The 19,916-nt window shown below is 40.8% G+C and overlaps 1 protein-coding gene across 1 annotated transcript in view; it reads left to right on the top strand.

Moving 5' to 3' along the window:
• Positions 1-19,916, top strand: part of LOC311159270 (transcription initiation factor TFIID subunit 4-like) — a gene marked incomplete at its 5' end in the record, with an annotated part of 149,496 nt that overhangs the window by 52,875 nt on the left and 76,705 nt on the right. The window contains 2 exons of the mRNA XM_084215253.1: positions 11,589-11,719; positions 14,202-14,327. Of these exons, the coding sequence (XP_084071379.1) occupies positions 11,589-11,719; positions 14,202-14,327 (257 nt within the window). The remainder of the gene's footprint in view (positions 1-11,588; positions 11,720-14,201; positions 14,328-19,916) is intronic.

Below are 19,916 nucleotides of genomic sequence, written 5' to 3'. Positions count from 1 at the left end.
AATATGGGATGTTGGCAGTTTTAATTCTAATCCTGGGCATAGACAGATGAAGGTGCTGACATTTTGAAATTCAGGTTATGATCTTTGGTCTCCCCTTCTGGTATCCTTTGAATTTCCTGGGTTTTGTGCACATCCTGCCTGTGTGACATGCCCATCCTGCCTCCTTAGACAAAGCCTCACATGTAACTAGTCTGCTTGGCATCAGGCTTGTGGTGACAACTGTGATGCCTGGTCTGATTGTGGTGTCAGAGGTGGTTTCTTGGGGGGAAAAAATGGTCAAAATACCTGTTTTGTTCCCACAATTTGCCTTAAAAGAGCAAGTTCTTACACTTGGTATGCCTTTGAATTCTGTGGATGTGATGGAGAGTGTGGTCTGTTCCTTGTGAGGACTATGCTCTAGGATGCTGGCATCTGTCATCTCTGACATTCTTACAGGAGTTCTGCTCCATCTCTGTCTTACCTAGTGTACTGTCATAATGGTGTATTTATGGTGTTTAAACCTTGCTTTACTATTTTGGGTTTAGCTCAAGAAACACATTTGTCTGCTCTGCATGGAAACAGTTAAATCCCCAACTAACAACTTCTCTGTTGTTTTCTTAGAGACTCCTGTTGGTGTCATTGCCATATTAGTACTTTCTGGTCTGGTCCTTGTAAAAAGCTCTTTTGATTTGACTCTCTAGTGAGTAACCAAGCACAAAAGTGCATTAAGGCATTTACTGTTATTCATAAAAACAGTGAACATATTTTCTAGTCCTCTACACTCTGTGTTTATTCTTGAATGTTCTTGGATGTCTTTGGACATGCTTATTATGCTGTATTTTTTGTTTTAGGAAAACCAAGGTGAAGAAGAAAAGATCATATAACTGTAATCTGTGTGTTCTTATTTGACATGTTGAGACCTGCCCCTGTTTCAGTTTTCATCCCCTCCTCTGTCTTTAGTATTTTCCTCACACTGTTCAATTGCTGCAGCAGATTACTGGGATTATAGGGTAGCATGTGGAGCTGTAGTTCTCAAAGACTTTGTCCTTCAGTGCCTCCTTTTAATAACCTCAGCACCCGCCCTTCTTTTAGAATGCACACATCAAATGGCACACAAATAATCTTAAAGTTGAATTATTTAAAGAGGAGGAATTAAACATCAAACATAAGGATATTGTCTTTGCTTAACACATTGAGATTTTGATTTCTTCTAAAAGAAGTTAGGTGATACACAATTTAATTACAGAAGAGATCAGGGAAACAATTAATTGTAGTGCTTTATGTTCCTTCAGAGTTAACATTCTTTCTGTTCTCTCTGATCAAGCTGCAAGCCTTCCTTGCTGTGGGAATGCCAAGTGTTCTCTGCTCCAAGATGCACTGTTTATGCTTCCATGCTTTGTGGCAGCTCCTTCCATTTTCCAAGTCTCCACATAGCTGTGCAGAATGTTGTTTGGTGACTGGCTGGGTTCTGTTATAGACAGACCATTAAGGGTAATAAAAAAGACTCTTCATGGATGATTAATAGCTGCCTTTCAGCTGTTTAATTATCTAGCTTAGAGACAGAATTTTGGAAACTGGCTTGTCTGGTTATATATACCTTAGCACAGACCTCTTCTCCAAGTAGTTTTTCTTTTCCCCAAGAAGCATGTATTGTGAGTAAGTTCCCAGACTCACCCACTGGTTGAGACAGACATTTTAGAGAAGTAGAGGCTTTTTGCTGGTCATTCCATCAAAAAACACAAGTTATGTAGTTAGGGTTAAGTAAGATTCTTGAGAAATTCTTTCTCTTGATGAATTTTTTTTCTCTTGCCCCAAATCCTATGGACTTGCATAGAAAGGCTTTGAATCAGCGCAGAAAATAGGATGAGGCTGTGGCCAGGGTTGCACACAGATTTTGCATGGATGCAGCTATTTTTCTGGCTCTCTTGTGTTAAAATAATTACACCACAATGACCCTCTAGAGTGGAGCTATTTTGCTTGTTTTCTGTTGACAAGAATAAAGTGTATTAAAATTAGAAAGTAAAAGTTCAAAATAGACAAAAAAGTTGTTTTTGCAAAGTGTGTAGTTAAGTTGTGGAACTCTTTGGTTTACAGTGTTGCAAATTCAAAAAATTACTTGGAAAAAAACAATGAAAAAACCATTCCATCCTGACCTGATAGAAAGATAAGATGCTCCAACTTAGGACAGACCAAGGCATAATTTTGGTGCACAGTGAGCACTACACACTTTTTGTTTTAATAATCTTCTAGCAGCATCTCCTAATACTACTGTTAGAGAAGGGATGGACTCTTACCCACTGTAGGTTTACTTAACTTTTTATACAATTATATAAATACATAAGTGTTTATTAAGTGTAGTTTGTACTGAAAGTATTAAATTCACTGTAGTGCCTGAAACACTTTAAGTGGTTTTGTGCTTGTGCATTCACACTACAGAGCTTAAAAGTCTCAGCTGAATCTTACTTTGCTAAAATAGTTTGGTTGGCATTTACTTTGGAGGGGGCAGGAAAAGGCAATACTAAAAATTGTGTAGTATTTTATTCCTCACTTTTATTCTTTTAGGTTACATTGCATGGCTGGTTATGTTTTTTCCCTGCTGTGTCTTGCACTGAGCGTGGTATGTATTTTGAGGATTTTAATCTGTAAGTTTGGAATCTATTTTAAAAAAATAACTGATGTTTGAGCAGTTTGTCAGCTTCACAAAATGCTTCCAGGGCAATCAGCCCAAGCTGGGTAGTCCAGAAGAAGTGTAGGACAAACACTACTCCCAGAAAATTGGGAATTTTCAAGAAGTGTGGGAAATGGATTTGTAGAGAATTCTCTGAGCCTGACAGAAAGCTCACACAGTGTGTATCTGTTTGTAAACCTTGAGATAAGAAATGCTGCCTTAGAAATGCCCTGGAATAGGACAGACATTGTTGAGAGAGAAATGGAACTAGACACAAGTTTCAAAGGATGGCCTTGCAAGTAAGAGTGGATACTTTGGAGAAACAGAACTTGTAGTGGGACCCATGAGGGGTAATTTTAGATTATTGGCTTTAGGGCATTTGCAGCATGGTGTGGCAAAAGGTGATGGGCCAAGAAACACTCATGGTGTATTGTAATTAGGAAATAGTTGGCTTCTGATTGTGATGGTGTGAATTACAACATCTGTATCGTCTCACCCTTCTCATGAGACTGAAAACGGAATAAAAGTTTTTAAAACACCTCTCAGTTCCGTATCTCTAGCTCAGAAAAGGGTCTAATCCAACAAAGAAGGCTTCCAGTTTGTCTAGAAATCGACTCATGAGTTAGTTCTTAAGCTGTGAGAGGAGGAATGTTTTTTTACAAACAAGCTTATCAAAGTAAGGAATGTAGGGCTTTCCATTGTTTTGCAAATAACAATTCTGAAGTGATAACAAGTCATTCTCTCTAGAAGTGGCTGTTCCCGTGGAGGTGCACTGGCAGTGCTGAGCAGTAGCAGAGGCTGCTTTGCAAAACCTTTCCCGTTTCAGCCCAGGGTGGTTTGGAGCTGTGGGTTCTATCTTGGCCATCTGCCCCTCTCAGAGGGTGCTGGTGTGTACCTGCTGCAGGGAACCTGCAGCAAATCTCAAAGCACTTGGCAGGGATTCTCTGCTTGGCAGGAAACACTCCCTGGCCTGGGGCTTTCCTGAGCAGCTCCGGGTTACAGCTTCTCAGAGGCGCCTGCTCCAACCAGTTCATTTGGGTTGGCTCTTTTGTCAAGGTAGCAACTAAAGTTTTGTAGTTTCTCCTTTCCTCACACTGTCTTCTAGCAGCAGACCAGCTTAACAGTACAGCAAGACAACATTGATTAAATTATTTATGCATTTAGTTAGTAAGACTTAAATTGAGGTTTTTATTCAAGGGACTGAAACCAGAGGATTACAGCTAAAATTATCTCGCTGTTTCCTTTGCCTGGGATCGCTGGGTTATCTTGCACCCCTAGGAATCTCTAATTTTAATAATCAGAACTAGTTGCTGTTTGCCCTACCACTGTTTAACAAGCTCTGCATTCAGTTTTTAGTACTGAAAATCTGTCTAGAGCACTGGGAGCTCCCCCAACACAACCCCAGGGTATTCTGAACCTAAACAACCTTAATCTTTTCCCCTCCTGTGTTCCATCCCTCATTCTCTAGCTTAATATTTAGGGTTGGGTTTTCCCCTTGATAGCACTAGGAATGCAGTATTGATGGATGACTTTGTGGGCTGAGGACACTGCTCTGAGGTTGGAGAAGTGAGTTCAGTAATTGCCATTTGTGCTTCTCAGGATGTCAAGGCCCCTTGGTACAGCAGAGTGTTTCCCCTCTGTGTTTAGTCAGCCTGGGACTGCTCAGTTTAGAATTACTAATACAGAGTATTTAGAATTATTAATACACACTATCAGACAAAGCTCCAGTTGCTTTCTCTTAATGTCATGGCTTGCTTTCTGTACAGACTACACAAGCTGAGTCTTACACAAATACTGCTTATCTAGTTTCAGCAGGTGAACTGCTCTGCCCCTCACCCCATTTTTTTTTTCAGCTTGTAATTTCCACAAGTTCCTGTATATTGTAATTCCTGAACAGTGTCTACTGAACCAGTCATGTTGTATTTAGTTATATGTAATTGTAGAGAGATTAAGATGTTTTAAATGTTTCACTGCTGCATCTACAGCAGTGCTATAAAATTGACAGTTTCCCTTATGCTGGTGAAATGAAGGAATTGAATTCTTTATTAGAGAATTGCATGGTTTGGGAGGCTGCAGGAATTGAAGGGATTGTATTCCCAATCCATTGCCTTTCCTAGTGGGGAAGCTTGCAGGGGGACTGAGGCACAAAACTCTGGTGGCTCTTTTGGGATAACAGGAAGGGGCTTGAGCCTCAGTTGTAGATGCAATCCAAGGCACAGCCCAGCTCTTTCTGGGATGTGGGCAGGATGATCTACTTTCTGGGATGTGGGTAGATCTGGCCAGGTGCTTCTTCACTGCATTTTCCTAGATCTGATGGTGTTGAATGAGGTTAAACAAAAACTTAAATAGTGTCTCAGATTGGAGGGGGATGGATTTTGCTTTCTATTTTGTGGTATTTAAGCCAGCTGTAGTGGCAGAAGGGGTCTGGACCTAACAAGACTGGTTCCATTTGGATCTTGGGCCAGTATTTCATGGACAGAATTTAAAGTTCAGGAAGTTGTTCCTGGTGTTAGGGTGACAGGAGTGAGTCTTTCTGCATTTCTGACCTGTGGTTAGGGCAAACAGACACTGATTATGCACCCTCCCAGTGTTGCTCCTGAAGGACAGCTCAAGCCCTAAATCTGAGCTGTTTAACTGCTTACAGCCAGTTCTTCAAGGTTTTCTTGTTTTGAGTGTAAACGTAAAGAGATTTTATACAGCACTCAATAATTTATCACATCAATAATCAGAGTCAGACCTGATGTTTTACAAATAATTTTTTTAATCTTTGATCTCAATCCTGTCAGTCCTCTTATACTATAAATTATTGAAGTAACTTTTTGATTCTTTGAAAGCCTATCTGCAAAGACAGTATTTTTCTTCTGCTTCCCAAATAGGGCAGTACCCTCCTTATGATTTGTTTTGGTTTTTGATCAATAAAATATAATTAAACTTCTAAAGTGCAGCAAAGCTAGTGACTTTCAGATAACTGAGCAGATGATAGCAGAATTTTCACTTCATGAGACCTAAAAAGTTTTCAGTTACAAGGTTTAGGTGCTTTTATATTTGTAAAAAACAATCTTGTGCTACTGACACATATGCCAATATCAGAATAATATTGCTGAACGTTTTTTCCCTCAAGGTTTTTGGAACTTGTATCTAAGTTTTGACTTTACAGTAAGTCTGTTGCAATATCAAAAAATTTAAAATATAATACAGTTTATTTGTAACAAAATATCCTAACACACTTCTTTGCATGCTCATATACTGTAGATCTTTATTAAATTCTGATTGAACCACGATTTGCTATTAAAGCTTCCAGACATGTAATTAAGAATTAACATGTAGGCAGACTTTATTGTGTTGTTCTGTAATGCTTGGCAGATTCAAAACTTGCAATTTGAGTACAAATTTGTCCCTCATATTTCTTATGTAGGATATTGTGACTCCTTAGTAGCATCTGATGCCTCTGAGGGTGTGCTGTAACTGAGTTCTGCCACAAAGAATTGAAGTTTTCTTTCAATCAGTCATCAATTCTTGATTGTCTTGTACAGTTCTGGTGTAATAGAGATCTGGCAAGAGCACTTGAATAAGGAGTATGACCTCAGTTTTGTCTTTAACAATATCAAAACTTGAATTCAGCTGGAGAGATGGGTTAAAATTATAGCTTGGAGCATTGCTTTGCTCCAGCTCCTTTTTTTTTTTTTTTTTTTTTTTTTTTTTTTGTTAACCTTGATGATGTTTTTATCATAGCTCTAGGAAAAGTTCAAAATTACACTGCTAAAGTAATTTTAAAGACTTGAGGCATATACTTGTTATCCAGAATGTCTAAATTTAACAAATGTATTATTTAAAAGCAAGCAACTCTTTTCAAATTCCACATATGATACTTCTGATCACAAGGCTGCAAGTTAAGATTGCCGCATCATCAAGCTTAAAGCACATTGAGATGATCACCTAAAAATCAGAAAGAAGTTAAACTTTTTAAAAACAGAAGAGAGGGGAAAGCACTCTGTTGATAGAAGTAAGTTCTTTTTATTTTAAATCTTAATTTTCTCCTTGGTTTCTGCACATATTTAAATGTATGTATTGTAAAGATCAAATGGTGCAGTTAGCACTGGAATTCAGAATGCTAGGGCCTAAATAAAAATATCAGTAGATGAAGCCCATTGTCCAGTAACTTGGTTAGAAAGATGAGTAATAACAAGGATATTTGTGTTTTGTGGTATAATTACCTATGTTTAGTAGAAATATATGTGTATCTGTAGATTATGTATGATACACATACATTTCTTAAAAGTATAAATCATATTTCTGTTTCCACATCATTATCACTCTAGGGAATCTTGAAAAGGGAAGCGTAGCCTTTTCCTATTAACACTGGGAAAAGTAATCAGGCAGACTAGAAGAATATGTCAGGAATTCCCCATTTAGAGATAAGTGTTGTTTTCCTTTGATGGCAGACAGGATTCCAGTATGCTTTTTATAAATGAGAGTGGGTAAGTTTTATACATGTCATTTTAAGAAATTCATAAATGAGAGTGGATCGTAGGAGGAGAAGTGCCAGTCAAGAAAAAAAGACAAAACTAAGACTTTAATATAGAAACATATGAAAATTAACAGTTGCCAGCCCTGTGCATAGATTCAATTTCTATTTGGCATTTTTTGTGAGTAGCAGAAAGCAAAAAAGGGCCAGGCTCTAAGCAGTGGTATCACAACATCTTGTGGGTCAGTGGATTCAGCACAGTGGTGTGAGCAACTGTGAGTGAAAGGATAAGCAGGCCAGCATTTCCAAGTGTGGATGAAATTGGTAATTTTCCCACCCTTGCCCCAAGTGCAGTCCAAGTATTCAAGGAGTGTGCCAAATCTTCGTGTCGTATGCAGCTTTGGAATGCAGCCTGCTTCTGACATCCCAAGCTACCAGGGTTTAACTAATGTAATTTAGAGCAGGGAAAATGTGATGATGCTTCCACACATGATGAATCGTGTGGATGACAAGATGACTTTTTAAAAATCTTTTTGTAGTCTTGTCCCTTGATGCTAATTCATTTTGGGGGAAAATTGTATTCTTTTCCCCTTATCCCGTTTTCCAGAGAATTTTAGCCTTAAGTGATTGAATATTCCATTTGCCTTTCTTCTTTCCCTTCAGGTCACTTTTGAGCCGATTGATAAATCAGGAGTTAGATAGAGCCCCCTCTGTGTGCCTGAGCTGAGGGGGAAGTGAACCCATTTTTTCCTTTTCTTTGCTCTTCTGCCTGGTTGGCTGCCAGTGAGCTCTCTGGCACAGACTGGCCAGGCTCAGCGTCCCTGGCTGTGCTCAGCTGGACAAATGCTGGACAAATATGGACTGGGAGATGTGCCAGGGGATGATCTACGATGGAGGAGAGATGTCACAGTATTGTGCAGTAACAGGGGATATGGAAGCACATATGCAGGAGGACAGGGATCACTGAATCACTCTAGTCCCTTGTTCAAAGCTGGATCAACATTCCATTTAAAATGAGTTGTTTAGGGCATTAATTGGCCAAGCCTTAAAAACTTGAGAGGTGGGACAGTCTACAACTTGTTTGTGCAAAGTGTTCCATTATTCTTTCTTCATGAAAGAATTCTTCCCTATATCCCGTCAGAAACAGCTGTTTCAGTTTATGAATTTATTTTTCATTCTTCCAAGCAACCTCAATAAAGGGTCTGGCTCTATCTTCTCAATCAGCTCTCCCTTAAGTCTTCTTACTCCAAGTAAAAGAACCCTCATGTTCTCCTCATGTAGGTTGTGTGCTGCAACCCCTGGGACCATCTTGTTGACTTTTCCTGGATTCAAGTTTTTTCAAGCTTTTCTTCTACTGGGTGACCCAAAAGTGCAGGATTGTAGGTGTGGGCTGAGTGAAGAGGAGGACTTGCTTCCCTTGGTGGGTTGGTTGCCACTGTTTCAGTGCTTTGCTGTAGGTACAGCCCATGGTTGGAACCTGGGTAACCTGCTGGCCTCCAGGCTCTCCATGCATCCCACCAGGGGTGCTGACCCAGCCCGTGGCATTCCAGTGAGCCCAGCCCAGGCACAGGGCTTTGCATTTGTCCTTCAGGAGTTCCATGAAGTTCTCTTGTTTCACTGGCTGGGTCCTTTCCCTCTGCACGGCTCAGGGGGGTGCCATCTGCAGACTTGGTGGTGGTGTCTCACCTTTGAGGTCTCTGAGACACCCATAAAAAAGGGTAAGTCCTAGGGCAGGTTCCCAAGGGACTCTATGGCCTCTGGATGGTTTTCTGGACTTGGGGATATTATGTTGGGGGATTTTAGAAGAAAGTTACTGGGATATTGCAGAGGCTGATGAAGGACAAGAATCTTAAGGCATCAGGTATCTCAGAGAATGGTCCATAGATTATGGTTGAATTTCTGAAGAGTTAAAGGGACAAGAAGAGTCCTATAATGATTGACTTTATTCAGAATAAAATTCTTTGAGTTTAGAAAGAGCTTTATTGTGAAAAAACCCAAGATGGCAACAGTTCTTGTTATAGAAGGAGTGTGTGTGATTTCAGGGAAGTTGGGTGCCTGTAGTTACACTCAAATTCAAAGAACTGTAACAATTGCACATTGTCACCCTTACCTAGAATAGGGCAGAATTTTCCATCTCCAAGCCTCTTTTCTGGATACTAGTTAATTAAATGTCCCTTCTTACTTGCATTTTATCTTTCAGACTAGGGTTTTCTGAGTGATGGCTTTGCTTACACGTGTTTGCGTAGTAAAATGGTGCGTGCTCAAATATTGCCAGCCTGACTTTGAGGAGTTGCTCCTGCCTGTAGGAATTGTCCTCCCAACTTCAAGGACTTCATTTGCCTGGGTGGCAGTTGCAGCATTGGGATTTAATGTGTGTGTCTGCATGCCATTACTCATTCAGCTTTCAGCAACCTGAGCGCAGCTCCAGCTCTATTACACAGGACAAATTGGGCACCAAGAAAGGTTTAATTTATTTTTTTCCCCATGATAAAGCAAAAATTAGTTAAAAATCATATATACATCTTGCTGAAATCCTTAAGGTAACATGTAAGATAGTGAGTCGGTGATGAAGTTAGTTTAAGAGGTAACGACTTCAAAGAATCCCTAAAATGAGCACCAGCGGTAGCCAGAGTAGAGAACCGTGCTGGGGAGGCGCGGCTTGGGAGCGGTGGGGCTGGAGTGGGAGATCCCGGCGGGACGGGATGCGCGGGGAGGGCAGATCCCGCTGGAGCGGGATGGAAGGGAAAGGAAGGGAAGGGGCAGATCCCGCTGGAGCGGGATGGAAGGGAAGGGAAGGGGCAGATCCCGCTGGAGCGGGATGGAAGGGAAGGGAAGGGGCAGGTCCCGCTGGAGCGGGATGGAAGGGAAGGGAAGGGGCAGGTCCCGCTGGAGCGGGATTGAAGGGAAGGAAAGGGGCAGGTCCCGCTGGATCGGGATTGAAGGGAAGGAAAGGGGCAGATCCCGGTGGAGCGGGATGGAAGGGAAGGAAAGGGGCAGGTCTCGGTGGAGCGGGATGGAAGGGAAGGGGCAGGTCCTGGTGGAGCGGGATGGAAGGGAAGGGACAGGTCCCGGGGGAGCGGGAGCCGGGGAAGGGAAGGAAAGGGACAGGTCCCGGGGGAGCGAAGGGAAGGGACAGGTCCTGGTGGAGCGGGAGCCGAGGGAAGGGAAGGGACAGGTCCCGGGGGAAGGGAAGGGAAAGGAAGAAGGGCGGGACGGGACGGGCAGGTGCCGGCTCCCTCTGGTGCGGCCCCGCTCCGCTCCCGGTGCCACCCGCGCTCATTTCTCCCACATTCTTTGAGACGTGGGACGGTTTCTTGCTCTGGAATTTAGCCAGGGAATGGTAGGAACGTCTGGCAAAGCCAACACTCGCTCTCGTGCAGCCGAGGTCGGCGTTTGCTCTGAGACCCCTCCCCAGACGAGGATTCCCCTTGCAATTGGCTCTGTAGGAAGCACTGACCGAAATAGTCACAGATTTCTGTGTTTTGCATAACCAACCATTCATGCATCCCAGCCAAACTGCTTTTGAAAGTCTTGTGTCCATTCAGTGGAAAACTGACTCAGCAGATTTGTCTTTAGTGGTGGTTCAGCCCCAATGGTCCATACAAAACACAACTACCCATTTTTTTCCTGTGTGAAATACATATATCTGTGCATGCACACCGGGAGTTTTCTACCCAGAAACCTGTCCTGCCAGGACCAGGTATGCCTTTGTAGGACTGTAGTTTAAATAAGTACATATATTCATATACCTACAAATTTATATCCAATACTTAGTCATTATTTTGATGAAATGAGGAGTCCTTGAGTGTTACCCATACTCTTTTTTTCTGTTGTTTGGATATTTTTTAAATATGTAAATGCATTAGACTGTAGACTGTTTGCTTTTCTTATAAACTCAGGACAAAGTGTCAAGTGTCCAGGTAACCTTGAAAATGTATTGGGGGGACAGCTGGTGTTTCTAAACAACTCTTTTTAATATGACTTTATTTCTTTGCCTTCAATTAGTAGTTTGGGTTTTTTTCTGTTATCAGTACTGTGCCAGTGGTGTAGGCTAAAGGATGCAACAGAATGCTTTGGGCTGCACCTTCACCTGCTCAACACTGAAATTCATCTGCACTAATGCTTCTGAAAATAAAGGAATTGTTTTTTCTGTGTAGAACAACTCAGAACTCAGATTGTTTCATACTCTGACATGCCTCAGTTTAAGGTGCCAGTCTAAACTTCAACAAAGTTCTTTAGTGCTTTCAAGTGTTAAAGAAATTCTCTGATTTTTCTTTTAAACTTGCAAAGTAGAGTTGCACCATTTTCAGGGGGTCATGAATGTGTCACCAAAGCCACATAAATACACTGTCATGGATTTTTCTATTCAGGAAAATGAAGTAGTGATGTAAAGTCCTTTAGAGCTTTGTTTGTGTTTGGGTTTTTTTTCCTGTGGGGGGTAAGCTAATTCTGTTCTGTTTTGTTTTTTTGCTTCAGCTAAGAAACTAGGAATTACTGATGTGCCAGCTGAGGTGGTTACTTTTATTTCCCATGCAACACAGAGCAGATTAAGGACAGTGATAGAGAAGGTGACAGTGATAACCCAGCACCGGATGGAGTCGTACAAAGTAAGTGTGCCCAGGGGGTTTGTGCTCACACAGCCACGTCCTGCAGTGCTGCTGGGGCTGCACAGCTGCCCTCACTGCAGCTCTGCCCAGCAGCACTGCTGCCATGCATGGGGCTGTGCCCTCACTGCAGCTCTGCCCAGCAGCACTGCTGCCATGCATGGGGCTCTGCCCTCACTGCAGCTCTGCCCAGCAGCACTGCTGCCATGCATGGGGCTGTGCCCTCACTGCAGCTCTGCTCAGCAGCACTGCTGCCATGCATGGGGCTGTGCCCTCACTGCAGCTCTGCTCAGCAGCACTGCTGCCATGGGCTCTGCCCTCACTGCAGCTCTGCTCAGCAGCACTGCTGCCATGCATGGGGCTCTGCCCTCACTGCAGCTCTGCTCAGCAGCACTGCTGCCATGCATGGGGCTCTGCCCTCACTGCAGCTCTGCTCAGCAGCACTGCTGCCATGGGCTGTGCCCTCACTGCAGCTCTGCTCAGCAGCACTGCTGCCATGCATGGGGCTGTGCCCTCACTGCAGCTCTGCTCAGCAGCACTGCTGCCATGGGCTCTGCCTGGCACTGCAGCTCTGCTCAGCAGCACTGCTGCCTTGGGCTCTGCCTGGCACTGCAGCTCTGCTCAGCAGCACTGCTGCCATGGGCTCTGCCCTCACTGCAGCTCTGCCCAGCAGCATTGCTGCCATGGGCTGTGCCCTTACTGCAGCTCTGCTCAGCAGCACTGCTGCCATGGGCTCTGCCTGGCACTGCCTGCCAGCTCATCCTCTCCTCTCTGGGGCATTTGGGTGGGGAGTTGTTTCTGTCCTTCTCTGCTGAAGTGTCTGGCATGGAGCACATGCTAAGCTATTTCTGCTCGTGGATTGTGAGCAAGACTTGATTCCTGAAGCTGCTTTTGTGCCCAGGGTATCCAGGAATTGGATCGAAATTGCTTTTGTATTTAGGAATCTATAGTAACTTTTCTGGATGTGAGAAATGTTAATATTTTACAAAAGCTGCCAATATCTGCAGTAGCAACTAAAGAATTCAGCTGTAAATTCTTCACTGATTCTTTTGTTCGTGATTGTATTCCTGAGGAGAACTGAAACAATTTTGATATCTCAAACCAGGGGGAAATTCAAATAAAGATCTACAAACTGGTTTGAAATTCAAATAAAAACCAAACATCTTTCTTGATCTATTTGAAATACCTTCTCCAGTAGAAGTAAGATATTTGTTATTGTAGTTGTTAGACTGGTGGCAAGGAAGATGGCAATAACTAGTTGTGTGTTGTCTGAGCTGTGTTTAGATTTCTTTAGCATATATATATATATATGTCAAATAGCTCTGGTTTAGTTTGTTCCTTGGTTTTGTGGTGTACTTTTTTGTATTCTTGGAGTGGCAGTCTAATCAAACAGCTTTGGACTGTGTCTTATTTCCCAAACCTGGGAGCCCCATGACCTGAGTCATGGTTGGACTAATTCTATGTGATATTTGCAAAAATAATAATCTCTGGCATCTGTGACTATAATCAATGTCATTGTGAGAAAAATGGATTAAAAAATAAAGGCCACTCTTCCTGGTCATTACCTACACTTGGAGCTTTCATTGCAATTGATGGATATATTCTACTATATTGGATTAAAAGTAAATATCCTTGTTTCTTTTCAGTATTCTTTATCATCTTCAGAAGTTTTAAGTCCCTCCTTCCTTCTCTCGAGGATGGTGTCTGGAAAGAAAACAGTTTGCTTAGTCCATGTTAAGCCAAAGAAGAATTTAAAACAGTGTCTTAAAAGATCCTTAGGAAAAAAAAAATAGTGTTGTCTCTGATTGAATGTAGAATTGGCACTGTATTCTGTATTTTTCTTAGTTAATGCTATTCTTTGATTTCATTGCATGGTAGTCAGAAGGAGAGCATTAAGTAGATAAATGGGATGAAAGTAATGTGGAAAACTTATTTTTCTGAGTGACATTTTGAGTGTTCTCCATGTGGCTCATGCCATAAACTCTCCTGGTTGCTGTGTGCTAGGAAAACTAGCATGCTCTTAGTTGTTATAAGCTTCTGTTTTAATTGGAGTTAGAGGCTTATTCTCAACTGAGTTTTTAGCTTTAATGCTTTATAATGTTGCTTCTTGAGAAAGTCTGTTACTAGTTCAAGATTAGTACAAATGCAGGAATTATAGGTTATGAGCCTGCTTATAAACTATAGCTAGGATTATTCCGAAGTAAGTCAAGCATTTTAAATGTTTTCCATCATTAAGTCAGTTGGTTTTACTTTTTTTAACTCTTTCATGTATCTGGTATTGATAAGTCAATTCTTGTTCTTTTAAAATTGCTGATCAGATTCTTACTGTGTTATTAACCGTAGGCTGGCTTCATTCCCCCAAGCCTAAAAAATAATCATTTTATTATTATTACAGTGGAAAGATTTTAATGTGTGGCACTTCCAGTCCCTGAATGCCTGCTCTGGGTGAAGTGCTGTTTATGTAAGGCCTGTCCCTGTTTTACAGGATGATGAGTGGTACGAACAAGCCACAGATGTCCGATCCCAGCTGAAGTTCTTTGAGCAGTTGGAGCGTTTGGAAAAGCAAAGGAAAGATGAACAAGAGAGGGAAATTTTGCTGAAGGCTGCCAAGGTATCACTTTCACTGCTTTTTAACTACTTAACAATCCATAGCCTTCAAACAGTTATTTAATTTTGTGATATGTGTTTCCTCAGCACATTTTGTTTCTGGCAATGAGAAGGGCGCTGTTGGTGTGGCACCGCACCTTGGGCTCATGGGCAGGCTCTGGTCTGTGCTGACTCCAGACCCCCCTGCCTGGGATGCCTCTGCTTTCTCCACATACAGCCCTGAATTTGATGGGTTCTTGGGAATGCAGGAGACAGTGGCTAACACTTTCAGAATAATTCTGTGAAATGATTTTTGCAATTGCCTTTGAAATTTAATAGGTGCCAAGGGTTTCTATGCCACTGGAGAATCATAGTTTACACTTCTGGCCTTTAAACAAATTCAGTAAATTTTTTTTAGAGTCTTTTTACTTCTTAGGTTTTTAGACTTTGGTTTTAAACAGTTTTGTTCATTTGTTCATCTTCATTTAAATGTGTTCCAGTCTCTTCTCTGGAACTGCAACATTTGATTGATCCATGCCTGTCTTCAGTTAACTGTCCGTGCTCAGGAATTGTTCCTTTGTGACTTTAATTCCAGAGACTGAGTGTTCATAGGTGTGATAGAACAAGCTCAGATGATATTGTTTCAAGAGCACATAGGTATAGATAACTCTCTCTATAAATTTAATTATATATATCATATCTAACTGCAAATAAGTTCATCCCTTAGTTATCCCATTTTTAATTGTATTTGAATCTTCACTGAGTTTATTTATTGTATATTCTGAAGAGGTTATACAGAACAACTCAATGTTTAATTGTAACAGCCTCCTGATTTTATGCCATTCATGTTCACAGATTGAGAGATTAAAAAATAAAAAAACACAAACCTTGCTTATTTAGAAATCTATTTCTCAATTAGGCTACTTCAATCTGTCCTGTTTGTACTCTTAATTTATAATTGTTCACATTATTAAATATTCCACAAATTTTTACACAACATAGATACTCTTTCAATGTTTTGATAAAAACATATTTGCTGTTTTCATTCTTAATTCTTATTTATTAAAAATAAAGAAATGCTTATTTATTTTTTTCCTGTTGTCTCCATTCAGTGACTTCATCTTGGTGAATAATTTTCTGTGTATCCTAGTGCTTGTTAGTTACACTGGTATTTTTTTTTAATGGACATTGAGAAAAATGCAGTAGCTTGTAGTCCTCAGCTCAGAAATGTTTCCCTGACTGCACAGAGCCTTATGCAGGGTGGACATCCTGGTGTTCCTTTCAACCTGAATTCCTTAATGAATTGGTATTCTGGTTTTTGGACAGGTTTTTTTGGTTGTTGTTTTAGTCTTGGATAATATAAAGCCTTGTGAAGTTTAAATTTAGGAAATAAATACATGATCATCATGTTTGATTTCTATAAAATAAAGGAAGAGCAAATTTAAGAATTCTGCAACAAAAAAAAAGTAAAAGAATACCCTAATTTATTTGAAAAAAATTATCTAAATGAAATTATTGAATGCATACTTCATCTTCCTAACCAGGAGGCAGCCTGGAAGAAATACACGAAGGTGAAAAATAAATGAAGGTGGTAAAAATCCAAAACCAAAGCACAGAGTAGCCACCAGCAGTGCTGATTTATCAGTATTAATATTTAGAGAGGGCAGCAGAAGACACTGTGGACCCCTTGGAAGGTGCTTGTGATTTAAAAAATAAAGTAGGAGCTGAGCTTGCTTTGTTTAGCTGATGCCCCCCAGTCTGCTCTGATGGATGAGTGACCTAGTGCAAGGCTTATATAGGACACAGTTTGGTAAAATATGGTCAGATTGCAATTTTTTAGTCCAAATAATTGATTTTACAATATTTCCTTAGATTCTGTGGTGCTGCTCAAATGCAAAAGCCCCCACACATAAACAGTGATAGTTGTTGAGGTCTTTGTTCTGAATTCCTGTGTGCTGATTCCTTAGGCAGGGTTTTGGTTTTTTCTGGTTTTTCTGCGTGTGCCTGTTGTGTGAGGAGATCTCAGCCCCTGTGGGGAGGATGCAGTCACTGTGGGGACACAGGAATGGAATGGCCACACTTAGAGCCTGCCCAGCTGCCTGCTGAAGTGACACCCATCAGCAGCACTTGTCTCTGTCCTGGTGACATTTGTGTCTGCAGAGGGGGAGATGCTCAAACACCCAGCCACAGCACCTTTGTCACCTTGAGAAGCTGTCTTTAAAATATAAAAAACTTGGGCCTTTTTTAAAGTGAAATTTCTGTTTTCCTTCCTACTGATGCTTAAATCTAAAAATCATATTTATTTATAACTGCAACTTCTTAATGTGCCTTTTAGAGAAACAGCATGGTCTTTTATCTTGGAAGTGTTTTGACAGGTTATTGTGCAACATGTTCTTGAGGTTATTCAGCAGAACCATTTTAGTGACAGTTTCAAAGCTTCCTGCTGCTGGTACCTCATCTGCTCTCTCATATGGAAGTGCATAAAAAGGTTGAACTTGCACAATGAAAAATCTTTTTTAATTATTTACACTTTGGAGTAATTATTTACACTTGGTTAACCAAATACAGGTTTTGATGAAGAATAAGATAGTGAAGGAAATGTTTTGGGCATTGAAGCAGATGGGGTTAAATAATCTACTTTTTAACAGGAAGCTAATGAAAAATGAAGGAATAGGTTGAAATCAAAGGGGAGGCAGCATGAATCTTTGGGAAGCCTTAAAACTGATCTGGTAATTCAGTAAGGAGCAAAAAAAAAAGAAGGTAAATGATGGCCAAAGAAAGAGTCAGGTTTCAGGTTTTTTTTGTTTTGGGTGATGGCTGGGTTTCTCTAGGAGGAGAAAGGAAAATATTTGGCGCAAGTGTTCTGGTTGATCTGCCATAATTTCAGTTGGTAGAGTAGGAAATTATTTTAAAATTTGTAAGCACTCAGATGGGCTTGGTTTTGCTTCAGGAAATGTTTTTGGAAGAAGGAGAGAGATCAAATCATGAGATGAGAAGGTAGAAGGAAAACAAAGTTAGATTTCAAAAAAAATTTTTGACATTCTGAGGAAAGTCACTAAAGTTAAAATTAGCTGTGGCACTACATGAGTGTCTGTGAAACAAAATAGCAGTGTTATTTAGCTTGTTAAATGAGGGAATTTTACAAAATCTTATGTCCCATGCCTGGGAAATACTTGAGAAATAAAACTTAATATCACAACCTGAGAAGCATTGTGAGTGCTGTTCTCATTCCTGTGGGATATTTTGGGGGAGGACAAACTTGACAGGAAAGGAAAAATTATGGTATGCTGCAGTAGCAATGCAACATGCCATTTCTTTTACATTAAGAATCTGAAAACTGAAACTACTACTGCTCTGTTGCAGGAGCCAGAATGACCAGAATGGCAGAATGATCCTGCATCACATTCCACAACATTCCATAACCTTCCACAATGTTTCAGAGTGTCCCACAACATTCCAAAATATTCCACAGCATTCCCATACCAACCTTGAGCACGTGGCCCAAAGCTTTTCTCTAGTTTACTTTCTAGAAGCTATTTTTCTTGTAGAAGTGTTAAAAGCTCCCCAAACTGTGAGATCCAGACACCCCCTGCTGCTGGAAGAGCTCCTGTCTCAAGCCCCCAGAAAATGTTGGAGTGTCAAAAGGAGGAGCTGTGCAGGGAGGGACTGAGCTGCCTCGGTTGTGTCACTGCTTTTGGGTTTCCTTCCTGACATGAGCATCACAGCTGAAAAAAAATGGCACAATGGATTGTTATACACAATTTTGTGTATAACACAATCTTGTGTATGAACACATGTGTAGAGCACAGCCTCCCTAAAGGAGATATTTGGGAGAGTCAACTCTTGGCCCTGGTTTGTTTTGCTGGCGAGAGCCAGTGGCTGTTGTTGCCAGGTGTGTGCAGAACCAGACATCCTCTCTGGGCCTCTGGGGATGCTGCAGCAGCTGAGGAGAGTCTTAAGGCTGCAGAAAGGTCAAAAGCCAGACTAAAATCACTTGAGGAATTTACCTTTACATTTGACATGGTGTGTCTCGTGCAGATTAAAAAAAACAAACAAACAAAACAACAAAAAACAAACCCAAACCAAACCCAACAAAGCCCTGGTCTTATTATATTTTATTATTATTGTTCTTGCTGCTTTCAGAGCTATTTCCAAAACCTGGAAGATGCAGGTGGTGTCTGTCAAGTTGAATGAAGTTCTGGTTCTGGGCTAATAATGGAAATATTTCTGGCAGTAGAAGGAATAGGAGGTTGTGGCTGATTTGTTTTTTGATTTCTGAAATTTTTTTTGGAGAGAGTGGTGACAGTAAGGAGTTACAGCTTGGGGTTGTCCTGGCTCTCAGAAAATGAATGAATCATACTTTTATGTTACAATGTATGATAAGGTGGATCACATTAAAATTAGTGTGTTAATTGATCTGCTCAAACTGGCTGAATGCCAGTGTATTTTATGATAAAATAATGCTGAAATTTAATTTCCAATATATGCATTTGATTAGTCTATTATTTTGAGTGTTATGTATTAGTAGCACAAGTTTGTCAAGTTCTGGGATCTGAACTGCAACTATCAGAAGAGTAAGATGTGTTCTGTAAAAAGAAAATTTACATAAGTAAATGGAAAATTATGTTTAGAGTTGTTTGCAAAGTGAATTAGCATTTATGGATGATTGGGTAGTACTTTAGGCTGAAGGGCTTTTTTATTGAGAGATCACTGAAATTTGGTGCTGCAGATTCCCTTCCACACTGTGCTGTGCTGGCTAGGAGGCTCAGGGCTCTCCTTGAGTCTGAGTTCAGACATTCCATTTCATCCTTTCCCTCTTTCCCAGAGCAGTGATTCAGTGCAGCCTCCTGCCTGCATGAGCACTTGGAACTCACTTCTGATGGGAGCAGAGCAAAATGGGAATTATTGTGTTGAGATAATTTCTGAATTTCTAGGAATTTGTTACTGCAATTTTAATGATTTTAATATAAATCATTTTCAGACCTGTGCTTCTGCATTCTACCTCACCATGGTCGTAACACTGAGCAGCATTTTACCCTCAGCTATGATGCTTTTAACTTTCACTTTTTATTAACAAAGCTAACGTGAAAGCAAAGTGTTTCATGTTGCCAATTTAATTTCTTTAATTAAAAGTGAAAGTTATAAGCTGGTACAGCCGTGGGTGAAGTTCTAATGTCATCAATGGAGAAAAATAGGTATAAAATTGAAACTGTTGGCACAGCAGTGGCTCTTGATAGTACAGCACCTGCAGTTGGGACTCTTGACATTATTTAATGCAAAAAGATGAATTTGAGGCATTCAAGACCCCCAATGTAAATATTGGTAAGGGAGAATAGAGCTGCAAGTGCCTTAGTTGGGATCAGATGTAGCCAGATGCAGGAGAGACCCTGTCAGGCATTTCACAGCACAGGTGTAACAAGCTGAGACTTTTAAAGTCCTTACAGATCTAAAGAGAACACTTAATTTTGTTAGTGGATCAAAAATTTAGCAACAGTGCAGCTTTGACATTAATAATCAAGCATGAGGTATTGAATAATTGTGGTAATGAAACACATCAGGAGTACTTTTAGTCTGTCCATCTGCATAGATGCACCAATTTTTAAAAAAATTGGTG

Source organism: Fringilla coelebs (genome assembly GCF_963513975.1).
Source record: "Fringilla coelebs genome assembly, chromosome: 14".
In the NCBI taxonomy this organism is placed as follows: Eukaryota; Metazoa; Chordata; class Aves; order Passeriformes; family Fringillidae; genus Fringilla; species Fringilla coelebs.
Note: the sequence above shows the minus strand (reverse complement) of the source record. Positions and strands in the feature narration are given on the sequence as shown.